We start from the raw sequence: 20,112 nt of genomic DNA on the forward strand, positions 1-20,112 counted from the left end.
GGTGGTTTGCGAATTTGGTAACCACAACAATATGTATGTATATGGATTAGGGACACAATATTTTGATGTGAAAGAGGAGTTGGGGACCGGGTAATAAGGGGGGGGGACCATTTTAAGTGAGGGAATGGATGGAAGGGAAGCATACACCAGGGACAGACTTGACAAGGTGCCACCAGGTTTTAGAGGAGGGAGGCAAGTTTGAAAGTTCATTCTTGAGATTGGACAGATGTTATTTCCTGGTTCTGCTGAGGGTGGACACACACTTGTTGCAGGCTTTTTGGAATGATCTGAGGTTGCCTTTGGTTGGGTTTGCCTTCCAGGAGGAGAAGGCAAGTTGTTCTAAAGTAAATGCCTCAACGCAGGATTCAGAGGAGCAAGAGTGAGATGATGGGTGAGATAGTTAAATCAGTGAAAACGAGATGGGATGATTCCGTGCGTAAGAGAGAGCAGGTTTCTGTGGAAGAATTCCCAGGCTGAATCCATATCAGTTTTCATCCGATCAATATAATTGGTTAAATTCTGTAGAATCGGAAACGAACCAAATTGTTTCTCTCTCCTGTGACTGTGTCTCAGGTTTGTGGGAATATTCAATGTATTCCCATATTTGAATTCAAATTAATCATCAGTTTGAACTGTAGAGAACGGATCATGTTGGTATTTTTGGAGTTAAAATCCAAACCATTTTCAGCCCTGTGCCGCTGATGCAGTGCCTCCTGTTTCCAGTAAGCTGGTACTCATTTTTCCAACCTCAGAAGGATGATAGGCTAAGTCAACCGTTCTGGTGCTATTTAACGGCGTGACAGGGGCTCATACTCGACACGATAAGATCTTAAACCAGCCAGCTTAACCGTGAAGCCAACAACATAGAAGTGTTCAGTTACCACGTTTCTTGAAAGAGCGCTCGCCAAGAGGCTTAGTCACTCAAGCAAGCACTCCATCCAAAACGTTTGACAAGGAATGGCTGGCTTAATAAACGCTAGCTCGCTTGCTTGGTAATTGCTAGATGCTACCTGAACTTTTATTTGTAACTAGCAAATACCACCTGTCACTTCGCTAACAGGAATAGTAAGAGTGGGGGTTAAGAAAGAGAGGGGGGAGAGTGAGGAGGTGGAAGGGGAATGGGAGAGGAGGGAGTGGAGCGAGGAGGGGTGGGGAAAGGGAAGGCAGTGTGAGGTGAGAAGAAGGGAAGGCAGATGTGTGTTGGAGGGTTAATTACGATTCATACCATCTCATCAAAATTATTATGCATGGAATAACGGTGAAAATGGAACAAAATAATGTCTGAAATCAATTTTCTACCAATCATACTATAAACACGGCCTGGAGACAAACACCGCCCAGACATGTCCAGAGATAAACACAGTCGGGAGACAAACACCGCCCGGACGCGTCTGGGAAAAGCTCTGCCTGGACATGTCTGGAGACAAACTCCCATCTGGACATACACACCACCCGGAGACAAACTCCCGTCCAGACATAAACACTGTCCAGACACATCCGGAGACAAACTCCCGTCGGGAGACAAACGCTGTTCGGACACATCCGGAGACGAGCTCCCGTCCGGACATAAACACTGTCTGGACACATCCGGAGACAAACTCCCATCCAGACACAACCGGAGCTTAATACCATGTGGACACGTCTGGAGCCAAACACTGCCCGGACATTTTTGGAGACAAACACCGCCCAGACATGTATGGAGATAACCACCATGCAGGCACGTCCAGAGACAGAGACAGAAAGGTGGGAGAGGGAGGGGGTAGAGAGTTGTGGGAGGAGCGTGCTGCACTCTATTGGGAGGACGTAGAACGAGGATGGGAAAAAAAGAGAGAGAGAGAGAGAGAGAGAGAGAGAGAGAGAGAGAGAGAGAGAGAGAGAGAGAGAGAGAGAGAGAGAGAGAGAGAGAGAGAGAGAGAGAGAGAGAGAGAGAGAGAGATGGAGAGAGAGAGAGATGGAGAGAGAGAGAGATGGAGAGAGAGAGAGATGGAGAGAGAGAGAGAGAGAGATGGAGAGAGAGAGATGGGGAGAGAGAGAGAGATGGAGAGAGAGAGAGAGATGGAGAGAGAGAGATGGAGAGAGAGAGAGAGAGATGGAGAGAGAGAGATGGAGAGAGAGAGAGATGGAGAGAGAGATGGAGAGAGAGAGATGGAGAGAGAGAGATGGAGAGAGAGAGAGATGGAGAGAGAGATGGAGAGAGAGGATGTTATGCTTTATGAAAACCACACACACAACACGATATGTATTACTGCTTGGCCAATATCAGCAATTTTTTGGTAATTGGCTGATTGGAATCAGTGTGATTACCAATGACAGTATGTACTGTGTACAACATAAACACCTTGAGTAGCTTTCGCCATCGTTTTGTGGAAATTCAATGAACAAATATTTAAAAAACAACAACATTGCATTATAGATGTTTCGAAGGGATGTGCTGCCAATCGCCATGTGATGGGTGGAAAAAATTTGGTTCTGTAATTTAGAAAACACCTTAATACGGTAAATGGCTCAGAAATTGGGTGTTTTCAAATATATTTTGCTTTGAAACTCACAAAGAGAAACATATAACCTTTGTAAAGCATCCGAGTTATACAAAACAACCAAGATAGAATTGCATATACCTCTACCTTGTAGCAACTGCCGAATGTACATCCCGATTGGGACACGAACTGCACCACGATCGACTGTCGGGCGCTCGGCAAGTGGCTTAGGCACTCAAGCAAGCGCTCCAATTAAATGGTTGATAAGGAACGGCTGGCTTGACAAGTGCTAGTAATCACCGAACCTTCATATAAAACACACACGTCCTGGAGATACCCAAAATTTCCAAATTGGACAAATGAACACTTTTTCTTAGCAGTCTGAATTGCTGCTACATTCAGTTCTGGAACTAAGATTTTGTAATTTGGCTGAGTTTAAGAGATTCTCGATGTTGTTCCATGTGTGGAAATGGAATAAAGCCACAAAAACGCTGGTGTCTCCGGACATCTCTAAGCACTACAATGTATCCAGTGATTTGTGGGCATGATGATCAAGGCATTTGTTAATATGAGTGAGTAAAGTGAATAAACAAACTTTATTGTTAATAAATCGTTGTGGCCTGTTCCAAGTCGAGGCATGGTTGAGCGGGCCAAAAACATGGCGGCTTCAGACCCCAGCGAGGTAACCCAGGAAATGCCTTAAGACCCCATGGAGAGCAAGTAGGCTGAGGATGAGCCTGATGAAGGATATAATGAAATATGGCTGTTAATTATCTTCAAAAGGGGTGTTTTAATTTACCCAAATACCTCATTTTCACTCGTGCACTCTGTCAGAGTTCCCTTAGTATGCTTGCAAAGTTTCAAGCTGCTAAATTTCATTGTTTTGGAGTTATGGAGGAGATAAAAAAAAAACACACACACACACTTAGTTTAGATGAACCATGTATTATGTACTTATCACTCTACTGTGCTGTCACTCGTCTGTAAATATCATGAAGATCATCACTTGGTTATGGAGCAGCAGGAGGTGAAGGATATCAAGGGGAATACTATTCCAAAACAGCAGTATCCATCCATCCATCCATCGGGACCATGCTCTGTGCAGAGCGTTGGTGCTGCTTAAGCAGTCTCCTTGGCTGTTGGACGCAATCCCGGACGGGTCGCCACTCCGACACAGTATACCAGCAAGCTGGCACTCATTTTGCCGACCTCGGAAAGATGACAGGCAGAGTCAACCCCACCTGGTATTAATTCAACAGCCGAGTGGGATTTGAATTCAGGACCTGAGGATCCCAAGCCCGCCACAATAACCATTAAGCCAACACCAGGCATAAACAGCAGTATACTTTCATAAAAGTATACATAATTACACACAGTGCCTATAGAAAGTCCACACCCTTTCAGCATTTTCACCTTTTGTTACCTTATATCTTCAGGATGGACAGCAATCTTCAAGTCATTGCCACAGATTTTCATTTGGATTTAGGTCGGCGTTCTGACTGGGTTGGAATTCTATCCTGACAAGTGCCCCAGTCCCTGCTGATGAGACATATCCCCACAACATGATGCTGCCACCACCATGCTTCACAGTAGGGATGGTGTTCTTTGGGTGATGTGCTGTTTTGGATTTGCTCCAAATGTAACGTTTTTGCATTTAGGCCAAAAAGTTCCATATTGGTTTTGTCAGACCACAAAACTTTTTGCCACAGGGCTTCAGAATCTCTGGAGTGTTTTTTTGCATACTTCAAATGGGACACAAGGTGGGCTTTTTCAGTAATGGCTTCCTTCTTGCCACTCAACCGTACAGGCCAGACTTGTGGAGTGCTTGGAATATTATTGTCACATGCACACAGTGACCAGACTTTGCCATAAAGGCATGTAGCTTTCACAGTTGCCATTGGCCTCTTGGTGGCCTCTCTGATGCATCTTCCCCTTGTTTGGTCATTCATTTTGGAGATATGGCCTGATCTCGGTAGGGTTTTGATGGTACGATATGCCTTCCACTTCTGAATGATTGTCTTGACTGTGCTCCAAGAGATATTCAAGGCCTTTGAAATATTTTTATACCCATCTCCTGATCTGTGCCTTTCCACAACTTTATCCCAGAGATCTTTTGAAAGCTCCTTGTGGGCTCATGGTTGAGTCTTTGCGATGAAATGCACTGCCCAGCAGAGGAAACCCACAGGAACAGCTGATTTTATTCTGAAATAGTCAGAATCATTACAATTTAACACAGTTGGAGGTCATTTAATTTGGCGTGTGATTTTGTAGGTGATTGGTGGTTACACCTGAGTTAATTTACAATTGCTATTATAAGGGGAGTGGACACTTATCTAACCAAGCCAAGTGTTGGATGAGTGGCTACCAGGGTGGTTGACTTGGGATCCTAGGATCCTGACGTTGAGCTAAGTTGATTGCTGAATTAAAACCAGGTGGAGTTGACTCAGCCTGTCATCCTTCAGAGGTCAGTAAAATGAATACAGGTGTCTTGGTATAGGAGCACAGCATCAGCAGCACAGCCATGCTTCCAAGAAATGATAGCTACCCAGCAGTGAAGCTGCCATATGCAAGAACAGAACTTAGCCAACCAATATATTCTCGTTTTGTATTATTAAAGGCAACAAAAGGTGAAAATTTTGAAAGGGGGTGTAGACTTTCTTCAGGCACTGTATATATGTATTATAAAATTGATGAGCATCACACAAATGTTTGTGAGTATAAATAAAGAAAAATAATTTAAATGAATTAATGTATGATTTGTTTGTCCCTGAATTTCCACAGAAGAGTTGGTGAAGGAGTTGAAAATTTCTGACCTGGGGACCAGCATCCTGAAATGTCTCTGTAAGTAAAGGGGATGGGAAAGGCGAGTGTTGTAATGATTGTGGAAATGAGGATTGATGAGAATAAAACAATACTTGTCTGCACATCTATCTTCGATTCTCCTCATCTTTCCAAATATCCTTTTCAAATGGGGAAACTCGCAGAGGTGACTGATGTCGTTGGAGTTTCTGTACTTCAAAAACCGAAGAAACGATCTGTTCAGCTTTCCCGGTGACTGGCATACAGTCTTCAGGGTCCATCCGTCGCTAAATTGGTGACTGTCTGGGTGGAAGGTTTGACCATGTGAACACAACAGTCCAATGTACTGAGCTGTTGTGGTGGAAAACTTGAAACCTTACTCGAGTATCTCCAGTCACAATACAGGTTGAATCATTTATTTAATACATGGTCATGGAGAAAGACAATTCATTATATGGTGACAAAGTGACTTTAGCCAATGCTTTCAAAAAATGGGATTAATTATTTTTGGTCCACAATGCCAACTCTCGAACTGTGCTTTCACCAAACTTAAATGAAATGAGCCGAACTTAACTGCTCCCCCGTCACCGCAGCTTTTCATCACCCTGCGACCATGCACTGCTGCAAGCCTGGTGTTGGCTTAATGGTTAAGGTGGCTGGCTTAAGATCTTGGGGTCTTGGTTTCAAGCTCCTGTTGTACTGTTGAAATAATACCAGTTGGGTTGACTCAGCCTGTCGTTCTTCTGAGGTTGGCAAAATGAGTACCAACTTACTGGTTACGGGGGCATTGCATCAGCGGCACAGCTGTGCTTCCAGAAACGATGCAACCAGCAGCCATATGCTGCGTACAAAACAAAAACACACACTGCTGCATGCCCATTGGCCTGCTGCCAAGCTTCTTGTGACTTCTTGTGGTTGCTCACTGCTTAGAGTCCTTGAAACCATAGCCTCAGCATGGCTCTTATCTTCAGCACAACTGTGGGGTCTTCCTTTTATGCTTTTCCTGAATGGGGGTGGGGTAGGGATTCAGTGTCCTACAGAGCTGGCACAATGATTCGTTTGTTAAGCACACATAGACAAATTATGAAGGAAACAATTTGGAGGAGTAATAAAGGAGGGTGGGAGGCTTTTTGACACATAAAGGAGAGGATGGGTCACATTTATCTGCTTCTGAACAAACTTAGACACATGTCCTATAATTCTGCAGAGAAACCACACACACTTATGTTAAATGTTTATTAATGACATAACTGGTCTTACCTTATCCCATTACCCCTCAATCACCATTCCCATAACACTATTGTTGAAGTTATATTTTATATCATGTGGAATTTCCATGGGTGCCTGAAAGTAAAGATAAATGAGCTTGTGCTTTTGTCTGTTTGTCTAACAATGACTGCAGTGCTATCTCTGTGTATCTGCAGATGGTCGATCCCCGAGTCTGGACCCCAACTCGGCAAATCCAAGGATCATGATCTCCAAGGATCTCAGAAAGGCAACTCTATCCTGCACCAAACATCGGTACCCGGAACACCCTGATCGGTTTGATTGTTGGGTTCAAGCTCTCTCCAGTGAGAGTCTCTCCTCGGGCCATCATTACTGGGAGGTCGACGTCGTTTCGAGTTCTTATTGTAGAATCGGACTCGCTTTGAACTCCATTGGGCGGAAAGGGGAAGAGTGCTTGTTGGGAGAGAATCCCAAGTCTTGGTGTGTCGAGAAATGTGTTAACGAATACACAGCAATTCACAACAATCAACGGACCATCCTGTCCACGTCAGGGGATCCTGAACGGTTCGGCTTTTTGTTGGATTGCGAGGCTGGAGAGCTGAGGTGTTTCGGGGACTCGCGGGTCTTGCACGTGTTCAGGGGGGACTTCAATGACTCCGTTAAGCCCGCTTTGAGGCTTGGTTTCGGTTTCGGTTTCGGTTCTGGTTCCGTGCGCTTCTGTTTGTTGTGATGGTGATTATTGTTTGTTGTGATTGTGACTTGTTGATCGGTTGATTATGACTGCGATCTAAGATTCCCTGCAGGTCTGCTTGTTGTGATAATTTTGTTCATTCCGTTGTTTGTGATGAAAGTTCATTTCATTGGAAATTCCAAAGATTGGGTTCAAATACTTCATTCTGATCACTCATCCTGGAGTTTCGTTTCAATGAATATGATTTTTTTTTCAGAAATTCACGACAACAACAAAGGTCGAGTTATTTTTGGGTTCAAATCAAATTTTCCTTGTGTGCGGTTATTTATTTATGATCCGATTCATGTGGGTTTGTTATCTTAATATAATAGAGCAAACCGAAACTCCAAATTTGATGTGCAGCAGAAATAGAGCCACCTTTGGTGGTAGCTGGTATTAGAAATCATCTTCCTTTATCTTATTATTTGGAGCATATGTTGTGATCAATAAAAATTTCTTTCAAAAATTATAAGCTGCATTTCCAAGATTGCACCACAGCAGATTGCTCACCAAAGGTGGGCTTCTTCGTCTCCTTCTTCGTCTCCTTGTGTATGGCAGCTTGGCTGCCAGGTAGCTATCATTTTGTTGCGGCACAACTACGCCACTGATGCTATGCCCTTATAACAATAGCCTGGTACTCATTTTGCGAACCTTAGAAGGATGACAGGCTGAGTCAACCCCACCTGGTTTTAATTCAGTGGAAAAACAGGGCTCAAACTCAAGACCCAAGGATTCCAAGCCAACCACCCGAACCACTAAGCCAGCATCAAGCTAAGGTAGGCTGAGAAGAGTACTCGAGAAGAAGGGGGGTGCCGAATAGTGATAATAAAGTTTTATAAAAAGGCAATTATTTGTTTTATCCCTTCATGTCCTTAATCCACGTGAGATGTCTGAAGAAGTCTCTCCATGAACAACCACAAAATGCAGTCGATTTCACCATGGTTGATCCAGAGCAGAACAGAATCTCCAGATATTCCTGTTTTTATCTCACCCACGTAGCGCAAAGCTGGATCAATTGAATTTTATATATTATGAATACTGCAGAATACGAATCAGAACACAAACTTGCAGTTGAGCAGTACTTTGGCTCTGAATTTCCAAAAATGTACGGAATCACATCGGAGCATATGTGCACACGGGAGGCCATGATGCCAACATTATTATAACAAACCAACATGCAAATCAATTGCTTCAGTCTGTCTCCCTTTCTGGCAGTCAAACAAACTTTAACATCATTCTAAACATGAAAGTTACTGTTTTTAGGGACGTCAAAGTAAAAAAAAACAGGCACGAACAACTCGTGTAATCCGTTAAGTAAGAGGGTGCATCAACGGCAGTAAACTTCCGATTCATTATATTTCATTTTATTTCGATTGAATCATATATTTGAACACTGAAGAACACAAATCACCTTGTTAGTGTTTCCAATATCATTCAGTTTAGCGGTACTTGGGCAATATGTTACGTCGTCTCGACCAATCAAATTTACCACGGGCTCTGAGGGCGGGGGAACAGCAAGATTCAGAAAAAAAATGGCGGCGTCGTGCGATGCAACCACAGAGTCGGTCTGAACAGTTGACGTTTATATCCCACTGATAGGCCGAATCTGCATCCAGACCTGAACCAAAATCGAATCAACTTGTTTTTGTCACCTACTCAACTCCTCCACCAAGTTTTGTCAAAACCCGTCCATTACTTTTTCAAATATTGGTTCGCGGACGCCAGCAGTCACCAGTTTTCGTTGTGTCTGTGTGTCTGTCTGTTTGTGACTCTCTCCAGAGCATAACTCCGTGACATTTGATGCGATCTTGATGAAACTTGGACACAAGCTAGATATCATGGTCTAGTTGTGTCTTTTTATATGAGGGGCGTCTCACGCCCCCTGTGGGCGGAGCCACACCCACTTGAACTTTTTTCCCCCTCGATTTTTTTTCTCGTAATTTCATTTCCAAGAAGCTGTGCGTAATGTATATAAGTACAACATATAAAAAATCCGATTTGATTCGGTCAATTTTGACGGAAGAGATAGGTTTTTACGGTAAGGCTTCCTAAAAAGCTTCCACGAACTCAATTGTACCTATCGTGGCATTGTTCAATAATGCCCGCGAACCATCGTCGCCTCCCGGCTAGTAATTTTTTTAAATTCTCGTCTCCAAATCCAGTTCTCCACCAGAATTGAATCAATTCGCCCTTGTCACAAACCCAATCTTTCTCCCAAGTTTTTTTTCTGAATCCGTCCATAATTTCTTGAGATATCGTGCTACATATCATTTTTGGTCCCGTCTCTCAATGAAGAATCACTTACAGTTTTTTTTTTAATTCTCAGAATCAGATCTGGATTCAGATCTTCACCGAAATTGAATTAACCCTTCCTCATCACACACCCAACCTGCCCACCAAGTTTCGTCCGAAACCGTAGACAACTTTTTGAGATATCGTGCAACATATCGTTTTTGGCCCTGTCTCTCAATGGTGAAGAATCACTTTTTAAAATTCTAGTATTCGGCTCCGGATCTTCAGCAAAATCGAATGAATTTGTCATTGTCACACACCCAACCTGTCCACAAAGTTTCATCAGATTCCGTCCATAACTTTGCTTACAAAACAGACAGACAAACAAACAGGGGTGAAAACACAACTACGGTCCACTTTCGGTGGCAGAGGATCATTGTGGAGCGAAAATACAAAGATTTTTTTTTTTTGAAGCCAGAAAGGGAAATAGGATAATGTTGAAGGAGTAGAAGTAAAATATTTGGGAAGAAAGAAGCAAAGCGAGAAACGCAGAGACTCCGAGGGACACATTTTTCATCGTGGCTTTCCAAGGAGTAGGCATTGAACAACGCGAAAACAAAGTCGACATTTACAGCACATCAAGGTACAATTAACATGGAAAATTGGACGGAAACACAAATGGCAACACAGTGCCAAATATACAAAAGACTGTAGCCCGATTAAGTATGACGAAAATCATGCAAATGACCTCACTGTCATCTTAACCTTTGACAAACATATCTTGTTTCGGTTTTGAGAAACCGCTATTGTAAATGTGCACTCATGACACATAGGTCCTTCAGTGTAGTTATTTCCGTAATAAATGTTTAGAATAGTCTCTTACGTTTGGATGGGTCAGTAGGATTCAAACTGCGTTGGAACGGGTCGTTTAGGATCCACCCACTATTTTTCATTTGGCTATGGAAGGTTGTCGGCAAGGTGTTGGCAGCCATTTTATGTGGGTGTGTGCCAATACCTTCCTTACATTCCATTTATCATTGACCTCTCTCTCTGTCTCTGTCTCTCTGTATGTCTGTCTGTCTGTCTGTCTGTCTGTGTCTCTCTCTTCTTTATTGTTCATTTCCTCTCCTTTTCTCAATTCCCACACAACATGCAAATACAGGCACTTTTATTTAAGACAGATTGTAGGTTGACATGATCTCTTCCCAAACACATGTCAGGCAATCAAGACATGAAGTACAGTTACACAACCTCAAACTCTCCCGCTCTGAAGGAGATCACTCATCCCGCAACTCTCAACCGTTAACCCCATCGGAAGCCTTCATGATGGCTATTACGTGCTCGGCCGATGTTTGGTCAGCATTGACCTGAGAGAAATCCGCTCCGTTCGTTTCCCCATAATCGTTCTTGTGCACCTCAAACCAGCCGAATGCTCGTTTGCCTTAAGCGGTGGCAAGGGAGGTCTGACTCTTACGACAGACGGAAGCCCCGACTGTGAGGACTTGCTGGAAAAACTGGAATGGGCGGAGCGAGGGAGGAGGAATGCCAATCTGCGTGCAGGACCCGCCCAATGACACACACAATCTCGAAGCTTCCAGGCCGGCCTTATAAAAGAGCGAACCCCAGAGCGTTTGCTCAAGGCTCCTTTCAATGGTTGTTTACACTGGTTCCTTTCAACGGTCATTGAGGCTCCTCCCAACAGTTGTTTACCCCTGTCTTCCGACAGTCGTTTGCATGTCAGTGGGCGCCGGATGATGTTCCCTGAGGTCGAGCTGCTGGTTCTTTGCACTTTCGCTCCTTTGGTTTTCACCTAACGAACTGTCATCACAAGTGAGGAGCCGAGGCTGCGAGGGGGGCAGGTGTAGCCAAACCAATTAATCGTACCAAAACCAAGCTACACGACAGACACATCTGGTAGGATCCCATGCTTAGTCAATCCCCTCACACATCGTTTCTGCTGCACCTTTCTCAGTTTCCCTTTTCAAATACACTCACAATGCACCCCCACACGCAGGTCACTCTTCTCCATGTACCTTAGACACCTCACAGTCTTTCTTCCGTCTTCTCTCCCTCAGCATTGAAAAGTGGTTGTGAATGCTTGGGCCCATGTACTGTGTTAGTGGTTGGTAGGGCACTTGCTAAGTTTGCTCTGTGTCTCTTTTCTCTTTCTCTGATTTCATTGCGACACAAATTGCTTAACCCTCATTTCTCACCGTACCACTGAAATCCTTACCCACCCCCCCTCTTTTTCCTGCTCCTCACTTGTGTGAATACACCTGTTCTTGTTGAATTTATTTTCGATCTGTCCATGTCCATCTTTTGCACCATTGGTCTAGCACTGTCCGCACGTAGATATCTTGGGAGGTTGAGATTCCCGACGGTTCGGTTTGCAAGGTCTGACGTGTGCTGGCAGTACAGCTCGGCCACATTCAAGATCACCAGATAAGGTCATCATCACACCATTTTAAAGCCTTTTTCCCACAGCAGGGGTCAGCTTTTTTGTGGGCTCCAATCACGGTACCCTTTCTTGTTGCAACGTTTTTTACGGCCAGATGCCCTTCCTGACGCCAACCCTTTAGTCACTTTCGACCCCACAGGGATAATTATCAGTTTTCTGGTGCTCAATTTGCCGACCTTGGAAGGATGACAGGCTGAATGAACCCCCCTGATGTTAATTCAGTGGCCAGCGGGGCTTGAACTCAGGACCCCGAGGATCCCAAGCCACCACCCTAACCACTAAGTCAATACCAGGCATAAGATCACCAGATAAGGTAAGAAGCACATTTGTGAGGGTGTGTTCCCCGGGCAGGAGGACACGGGACCCCCAGCTCAACAGTCGTTTTACAGAGGGACACTAAAACTTGTGGTCCCTTGATTGGCATTGTAGTTGCGTCACAACCCACCGTGGGGTGAAGTTGTTCGCTCCCGGTCGCCTCAGGTCCGTGTGAGTTCGAGAGAAATAGTAGGCTCGAACCCCAAGACCGCAAATATATATATATATATATATATATATATATATATATATATATATATATATATATATATATATATATATATATATATATATACATACATATATATATAAATATGTATATATACATATATATGTATATATATATATATATATATATATATATATATATATATATATATATATATATATATATATATATACATACATATATATATGTATATATATATATATATATATATATATATATATATATATATATATATATATATATACATACATATATATATAAATATGTATGTATATATATATATATATATATATATATATATATATATATATATATATATATATATATATATATGTATATATAGAAATGTATATAGAAATGTGTATATATATATATATATGTATATATATATATGTATATATAGAAATGTATATATATGTATATATATATATATATATATATATATGTATATATATGTATATATATATATATATATATATATATGTATATATATATATATATATATATATATATATATATGTATATATATATATATATGTATATATATGTATATATATATATATTGTTGTGGTTACCAGATTCGCAAACCACCATTCAGGTCCCTTAGGTGAGGTATCTCGGTAAGTGCATGTGTAGTTAGGCCCAAACCCGTTGTCTAGTGGGAATACATGTCATTTATACGTGCTGCGACTCTTCAGGATAGCCGTTTTTCTTTTACTATCTTTATTTTGGACCAATCGCCACCATCACAACCACAACAACAACCACCAACCACAACGCCGCTTCACCACAACCGCCATGACCTTTACCGTCACAACTCGCCACCATCGCATCACCGTCATCTCGCGCCACTCATGGGCACCGATGCTGGACTCGTGTAGGGCGCACGTTGAACAGCGTGTACAAAACCACGGATTTTCTGCTTCAAAAACGGATCCAAAACGACACACGCCCACTTTTTGCCGTCCAATCGGTGAGCGAGGGGCGAATTGGCCCGCCCCAGGGCGATCGATATATGCAAATTTGTGCATCAAAAAGCCTTCACGCCCACTTTTTCTCGGGCCAATGGGGAGGGAGTTGAAAGGGCAAGGGGAGGGGGTCAAAGGCGAAGTTACGGGGGGATAAAAGGACGGTGTTCGTCAGTAAAAGGAGTAGTAAAGGTCGGAACGAGGCGAAGGAGTCGGAACAGAGAGTCAAGACTTCGCGGGCGGTGGAGCTGCTCGTCGTGTGCGTTGAAGTCGGAACGGAGGGGACGAGCTGTGGAGAGGCGGCGAGGGCGGACGAGGGGGTGCTCGCGTCGTGCAGGGAGCTGCACCCCTGGGAGGCCGGCAGCGCGACCTGGCCGAGGTGGAGGCGCTCGTCGCGCACATAATAAAGATCCTCTATACCCCGAGCACCAGCAACCCCTCCTGTTTCCCCCCGCGCTGAGATAGTGCGACCAAGGGGGCCCCGTTCCCACCCCCTGCCAGGCACTGTCCACGAGGCCCGCGGGTTGCGGGGCCATCGCCGCTCCGCGTCTCATCACCAGACGGGTAGGCCCGACCAGGTCTCGGCCCCAGGCCTACCTCATTCTTGAGGGTATTTCTTTTCCTTGGTTTTGGGTATGTGTTGTCGGCGCCGTCTGTGAAGTAGAATTGTATGTGTTGCCGTGTGCTCGGTAGTCGGTATTAGCTCTGCACTGTGTTTTCACTTTTATGTTTGCTTTTTGTGTAAATGGAATTGTGTTTTCTTTTTTTGTGTGCATTTGGTGGAATTGTATTTGTGTGCTTTCCGTTCGTCGCGAATAAATGTGCTTTATTGTTGAACTGTCTCCCGCTTCGCTTCGTCTTTTCCTCCATTGAATCCCCATCTTGCTTCACGTAAAGGGTTGGTAGTGGGCTGAGTACGCCCGATAATTAATCGAACCGTCGAGGTCGACGATAACACCGCTCGGTTATTCTGATAGTACGGAACGGGTCGCTTAAGTGGCCCGTGTCCGAAGTCGACCTGCGGCGAGGTGCGATCGCCCGGTCTACCCTCCGCGTGGGTACTTAGGTAGTTCGAATTTGGCGAGCAACCCTATCCCACACGGGGGCTGATTGGCTCGATCGCGGTGAGACCGAAAGGTCCACCCGTGACTGGTTCCCGGCGTTAGTCCGAGAGGGTCACGACTGGATTGTCCGTCCGGTGGGCGACGTGCCGCGATTCGAGTTACGTGGCCGTTCGCACGCCGGCGGGCGCGAAGACCGCAACACTGGTGTCAGGTCGTGCGATACAAATTCATCGCCCTCCTCGCGGCACTGGTATCGGAGAACAGGAAAACGGGCTCTCCTGTCTCCAGCGAAATTCACGGGAATCGGTCCAGGGGTGAGAGAAGCGACCCCCGATTCCCTCCAAATTACGAGCGAGCAAATTAACCCTTCACGAGAAGCAAGATGGCGTCTCAAGGCGAGCGGGAGCCGGGGGTATTAGAAATGTATATGTGTAATAATGTAGAGTCCATGGTCCAGGATGGAATCCCCGAGCAGGAAATGTTGATTGTGCAGGAACACGGACTCGCCCAACTGAACCCAGGGCCCGAGGTGGGTGCGGCAGCGGCCGCGGTGTATGACACCTCCCCCCCTCTCCACCAAGACCCTTCCCCAACCCCTGCCGAAACGGCTCACTTGAGTGCATCCGACATGGCCCAGCTATTCACCATGCTGGCACAAATGAATGCAGAAATAAAAAGCATGAACGAAAAGATTGATGCGAGTACACAGCAAATGAGGGAAGAAACGAAAAAGCTGCGGGGTGAGACGCAGAACATGGGCCGATGCCTGCAGGCGGGCATGAAGGCCGTTAGCAGGGAACTCGGAATGGCGACTCCACGTGTGGGAGCAAACGAGCTGGAAGGGGGTGCAACGGCTGACAGGCCCGCGGTGGAGGCGGGTAAGGAAAAAGTAATTCGGGAGACAAGAGACGAGGTGAAAGTAATTGGGAGGGAGAGAAAAGAACAATTAATACGGAAAGCAAGGATGAGGTACGCGGAGATCGTGAAAGAGCAAGGAGTGAAAAACAGGGAAGGACGGGAGCGACTTAAGGAGAAAGCAAGGTGGACCTACTTAAAGATAAGAGAAAGACGCCAGAAAGAAGCAGAGACCAATAGACACGAGGAGACGACAGAAAGAATAAAATGTATAGAGACACGGGAGATGGAGGGTGAATTGGACAAGGTAAGTGACGCACACACACACACACAGAGGTAGTGGAGGACAATGGGGTTGAGCTCGCGGAGCGTGTTGGGACCCGGTGCGAGCAGCGGGATGGCCTCCTCCAGGAACGAGGGGAGGGAGTATGCCCCCTTGAGGCGAGTCACGACCAGGTGAGTTCGGTCGTGCTTTGCGAGGTTGAGGGGACGAGTGCTGTGGACGGGTGCACGGAGAGCTTGGGGGGTATAGAGGCCCCGGAGACCCTTGTGGGGACACGAATCCCCAGTGTGGTTGTCCCTGTGTGTGTGGTGCAAGGCGTGAGTGCGTCCCCGTGTGTGGAAGCGACCCCGTGTGTGAGTGGTGTGGTGGCGATGGTGCTGGAGTGCGTGCTTCCCAGCACGCCGTGTTTGGATGAGGCACCGTGTGTGGATGAGGAACCGTGTGTGGAAGAGGCCGTGTGTGTGAGTGAAACGGCCAGTATGAGTGAGGAACCGTGGGTGAGTGCCCCCGCGTGTGTGGATGAGGCACCGCGGTTAAGTGCCCCCGCGTGTATGAGTGAGGCACGGTGTGTGGATGAGGGACCGCGGTTGAGTGCCCCCGCGTGTATGAGTGAGGGACGTTGTGTGGAAGAGACCGCGTGTGTGAGTGTCGCCGTGTGTATGAGTGAGGTACCGCGGGTGAGTGCCCCCGCGTGTATGAGTGAGGCACGGTGTGTGGATGAGGCACAGCGGTTGAGTGCCCTCGCGTGTGTGGGCGAGGCACCGCGGGTGAGTGCCCCCGCGCGAGTGAATGGAGCACCACGTGTGAGTAGTATGGTTTGTGTGAGTAGTGAGGCACGCGTGAGTGAACGGCCGTGTGCAAGGTCGCTGTGTGCCAGGGAGACCGTGTGTGTGAGAGAGCGGTATGAGAGGGAGATGTCGGTTGGCATGCGGGAGCACGCAGCCGCGTCTCCCCGTGTGAATGTGATGGTGTGGACTGTGTGCGTCGTGACACGCAGGTATGCGTGTGTGGAATGGAGACGGAGACGGCGACAGAGGAGAGAAAGCCGGGTAGCGGCTGTAGTTGTTTCGAGGACCGTGCCGGGTTCACCCAGCAGTGAGCACGCGGTTCGTGCTGTGCAACGCACGAGACCACCACGTGCTCGCTTGCGAGAGTGAAGTCCCGGTCCGGAAACGCACGCGGTGGATTTGCCGATCCCGCGGACGGACAAAGTTTAGGCAGGTAAACGGATTTGGACCGGACGGGTTCTCCACGCGATCGTGCGTGTTAAGCTCCAACGGGCAAAGCACATGTGTTCGCGTGGGGAACCCCTCGAGACGTGTGGCTTGTGTTTTTTTTTTATATGCGCACGGTGACGTCATGGCTGCACGTGGGGTTGGAATCCGGCAGGAGGGGTATCTCTGCCGGATGGTCCCGTCCAAGGAGGGACGAGGAACACGTGCAGCTGCATGACGTCACGGACAGTTGCAAGGTGCAAAGAGCGCGAGTTGCCGCGCAGGTGCTGCGCATGGAAAAAAAAAAAAAAGAAAGCCAAGCCTCACTTTCGGGTGCAAAGGATTCCTGGGCAAGGGGTGAAAGACCCCCTTACCTGGGCACAGGATGGAAACTAGTTAGGGGGAAGGGTTAGCTTCGTTAGACCGACTTCATGGGGCAGGGGTAAGTCCTCATGGAGTCCGTGGAATGGATTAGTTAGAGGGATTGTAGCCAGATTTAGGTTGGGAAATAAAATGAATTTTTGAGTTAGAAGACAAGGACAGACTTGTGGATGTGTAGAGGGGACGTAGTTTAGCTACGTAGTGTTAAATGGAACGTGCTGTAGTTTAAGGGACGACGTGGGAGCACGAGTTAGTTAGGGGGTGCAGATAGAAGGATGGCAGAGTTCAGTGGTGTGTGTGTTGAAGAGTTGGTGAGTGAAGTGGAAGCATGTGCTTGGTGAGTGAGTGAGGCCAGCGGGTCTGTGTGTGTGGAGTGAATGGGGAATGCATGGTGCGATGAGTGATTGGGGGGAGGAGTGACTCCCGCCCAAGGGACCCCGGGGTCAGTGTAGAGCGAGTTAGCTGGGTTAGTCAAATTGAAAAATGGAGGTCGTTTTGTTGTTGGTGGGAATGTAGGCTCGAAACCCATTTGGAGGGGTGCAGGAGCCCTGTTGACGGGCTTGGGAGCGTGGCTGCGAAAGGTGAGTATCGCTGAGTGGGTACCCCGGGCACCAGGCTAGTCGGCCGCGGTAGGCCATGGGCCCATGGGGGGCCGGGATAGAGTAGTGGGCACGGGTGCGCCTGCTTGGTGCGGGGGCCCGGGGCGCCATTAGCCGCGTGGGCAGTGTAGTGGGCACGGGTGACCCTCGGAAAGGGACCCGGGAGGCCGGCCTGCCACGTGTGCGTTTCAGGGGAGGTGCCATGGGGGGCACTCCCCGGTGTTAGGGAGCTGGTAGGCTCGGAGGCAGTGTAGTGCCCGGGGGTGCCATAGCGGGAGATTCGGCAGAGGGTCGTGCCTGCCAAAGGGAGCCACGTGTCCCAGCCAGGAGACCGTGTGAGGGCACGGAGAGAAAATTGGGGGGCGAGGCCCGAAATTGTGAGGACACCAACACAGGCGACGGGAATCTGGGTTGTTAGAACCAATAGTTTAAGCGAGAGGTGCTTGTTGAAAGCCCCGGGGTAGTTTAACAGTTAAATGGTTAGGGTAGATTAGGAGATGTACCCCTCCGCACCATCCATCCCCTCGCTGTCGTTGTGGGCCGCTGGACCCACTTTGGGTAAGATCGCCGAACTCTGGGGAGGCCATTCTGAGGCTTCGTTGGGCCTCGACACAGGACGTTAGCTCTCCCTTGTTCCCCTCCGGGAAGGGAACGTAGGGGTTGGGAGTAGGCTAGGTGACAGGATAGGTTAGCCGAACAAGGACGATAAAGGGGGTTAGGGGACGATTTATAGTGGGGAAGTAAAAATAAAAACAATAAAAAAATAAGTTGGGGCTAAATTGGGGTTTGACAAATTAAGGGAGTGGGTATGTACAGTGACAGGCAAAGGCGATAGGTGGGAGGGAGACAGGTAGGTAGGTCCGAGCCCGCCTTCCAAGTGGCCAGCACCACCGCACTCCCTCCACCAACCTCCACTGAACGGCAAAGGCTGGCCAACTTCATCTGCTGGCTGCGTTGCTGCGAGGCAGAGGCCGGCCAACTTCATCGGCAGCTGTTGTTTTGCTGCAAGGCCTGTGCCATCGGCTGGCCGTGTTTTGCTTCAAGGCCTGTGCCGGCCACTTCATCTGCAGCTGTGGTACTTCAAGGCCTGTGCCGGCCCACTTCATCTGCCGGCTGGCTGTTTTTCTTCAAGGCCTGTGCCGGCCAACTTCATCGGCAGCTGTTGTTTTGCTGCGAGGCCTGTGCCGGCTGGATCATCGGCAGCTGTGTGCTGCAAGGCCTGTGCCGGCCAGTTCAGCTGCTGGCTGTTTTTCTTCGAGGCCTGTGCCGGCCAGTTTGTCTGCCGGCTGTGTTTGCCTGCAGCGGCCTTCTTCTGCGGGCTGTGTTTGCCTGCTCACCTTTGCCATGCCATGCCCACTGCCCATGTTCACAAGCCCCGTTCAATTTTTGCTTTGCCCCCCCCCTGTTCATTTCCATGTGCGCCAGGATCAAGGCAACAGTTTGCAAGCTGCAAGAACTGCCCTGTTGGCAGCTACAACATGGGCCTGCAGTGGCAGCCCGTGCACCGTGTTTGTGTCCATGCATCCATTCGTTGTGCTCATTGCGTGTGCCACTTGAGCTGGCACGGAGACTGCGTTTGTGCAGCCCAAGCACCGTTGTGGTTCACTGAGTTCAGTTCAAAAGGGAAGGCCTTGGACTGCGTGTGAGCAGCCAGCCACGTTCCCTGTCACCTGCATTGTTTGAGTCAGAGACTGCATGTGGGCAGCCTGGCTCCCTGCTAACTGCTTTCTTTTTGCAGAGTCAATGATCCTGGGCCATGGTTTAGTGTAAAATTTGTAAGTTAAGGTTAAGATGTACTGTAAATATGAGTGCGCCCCCGGCATGTCTGTCCTAGCGCCGGCAATTTTATTTAAGTCGTCCGTGTGAGTGAGTTTGTTTAGGTAGTTACGCAGCCCTCAGGTTATTTATTTTGGGGACACGAATACCATGAATGTCGCACTCAGGGATCCGTAGGTAAAATGTACTAGGGGAAAACTACACATGATGGCACACGAAAATTTGACGACTCGGGACGAGTCTGTAAAAAGGGAAGGGGGTAGTGTTGTGGTTACCAGATTCGCAAACCACCATTCAGGTCCCTTAGGTGAGGTATCTCGGTAAGTGCATGTGTAGTTAGGCCCAAACCCGTTGTCTAGTGGGAATACATGTCATTTATACGTGCTGCGACTCTTCAGGATAGCCGTTTTTCTTTTACTATCTTTATTTTGGACCAATCGCCACCATCACAACCACAACAACAACCACCAACCACAACGCCGCTTCACCACAACCGCCATGACCT

At 47.4% G+C, this 20,112-nt stretch overlaps 1 protein-coding gene across 2 annotated transcripts in view; it reads left to right on the forward strand.

Annotated features, from left to right (window-relative positions):
* Nucleotides 1–7,693, forward strand: part of LOC147033645 (E3 ubiquitin/ISG15 ligase TRIM25-like) — a 45,980-nt gene extending 38,287 nt beyond the window's left edge. The window contains exons 7-8 of one of the 2 annotated variants that reach the window (XM_085871700.1): nt 5,259–5,318; nt 6,701–7,692. In XM_085871700.1, the coding sequence (XP_085727826.1) occupies nt 5,259–5,318; nt 6,701–7,233 (593 nt within the window). In that variant the 3' untranslated portion in view covers nt 7,234–7,692. Of the gene's footprint in view, nt 1–5,258; nt 5,319–6,700 lie in introns of both variants that reach the window. The other variant, XM_085871701.1, reaches the window with a different exon arrangement.
* The last annotated feature ends 12,419 nt before the right edge of the window (nt 7,694–20,112 follow it).

The sequence above is a fragment of the Eptatretus burgeri genome, chromosome 2 (assembly GCF_056783735.1).
Source record: "Eptatretus burgeri isolate ZD-2024b chromosome 2, Ebu_testis_v1, whole genome shotgun sequence".
NCBI classification, from domain to species: Eukaryota; Metazoa; Chordata; class Myxini; order Myxiniformes; family Myxinidae; genus Eptatretus; species Eptatretus burgeri.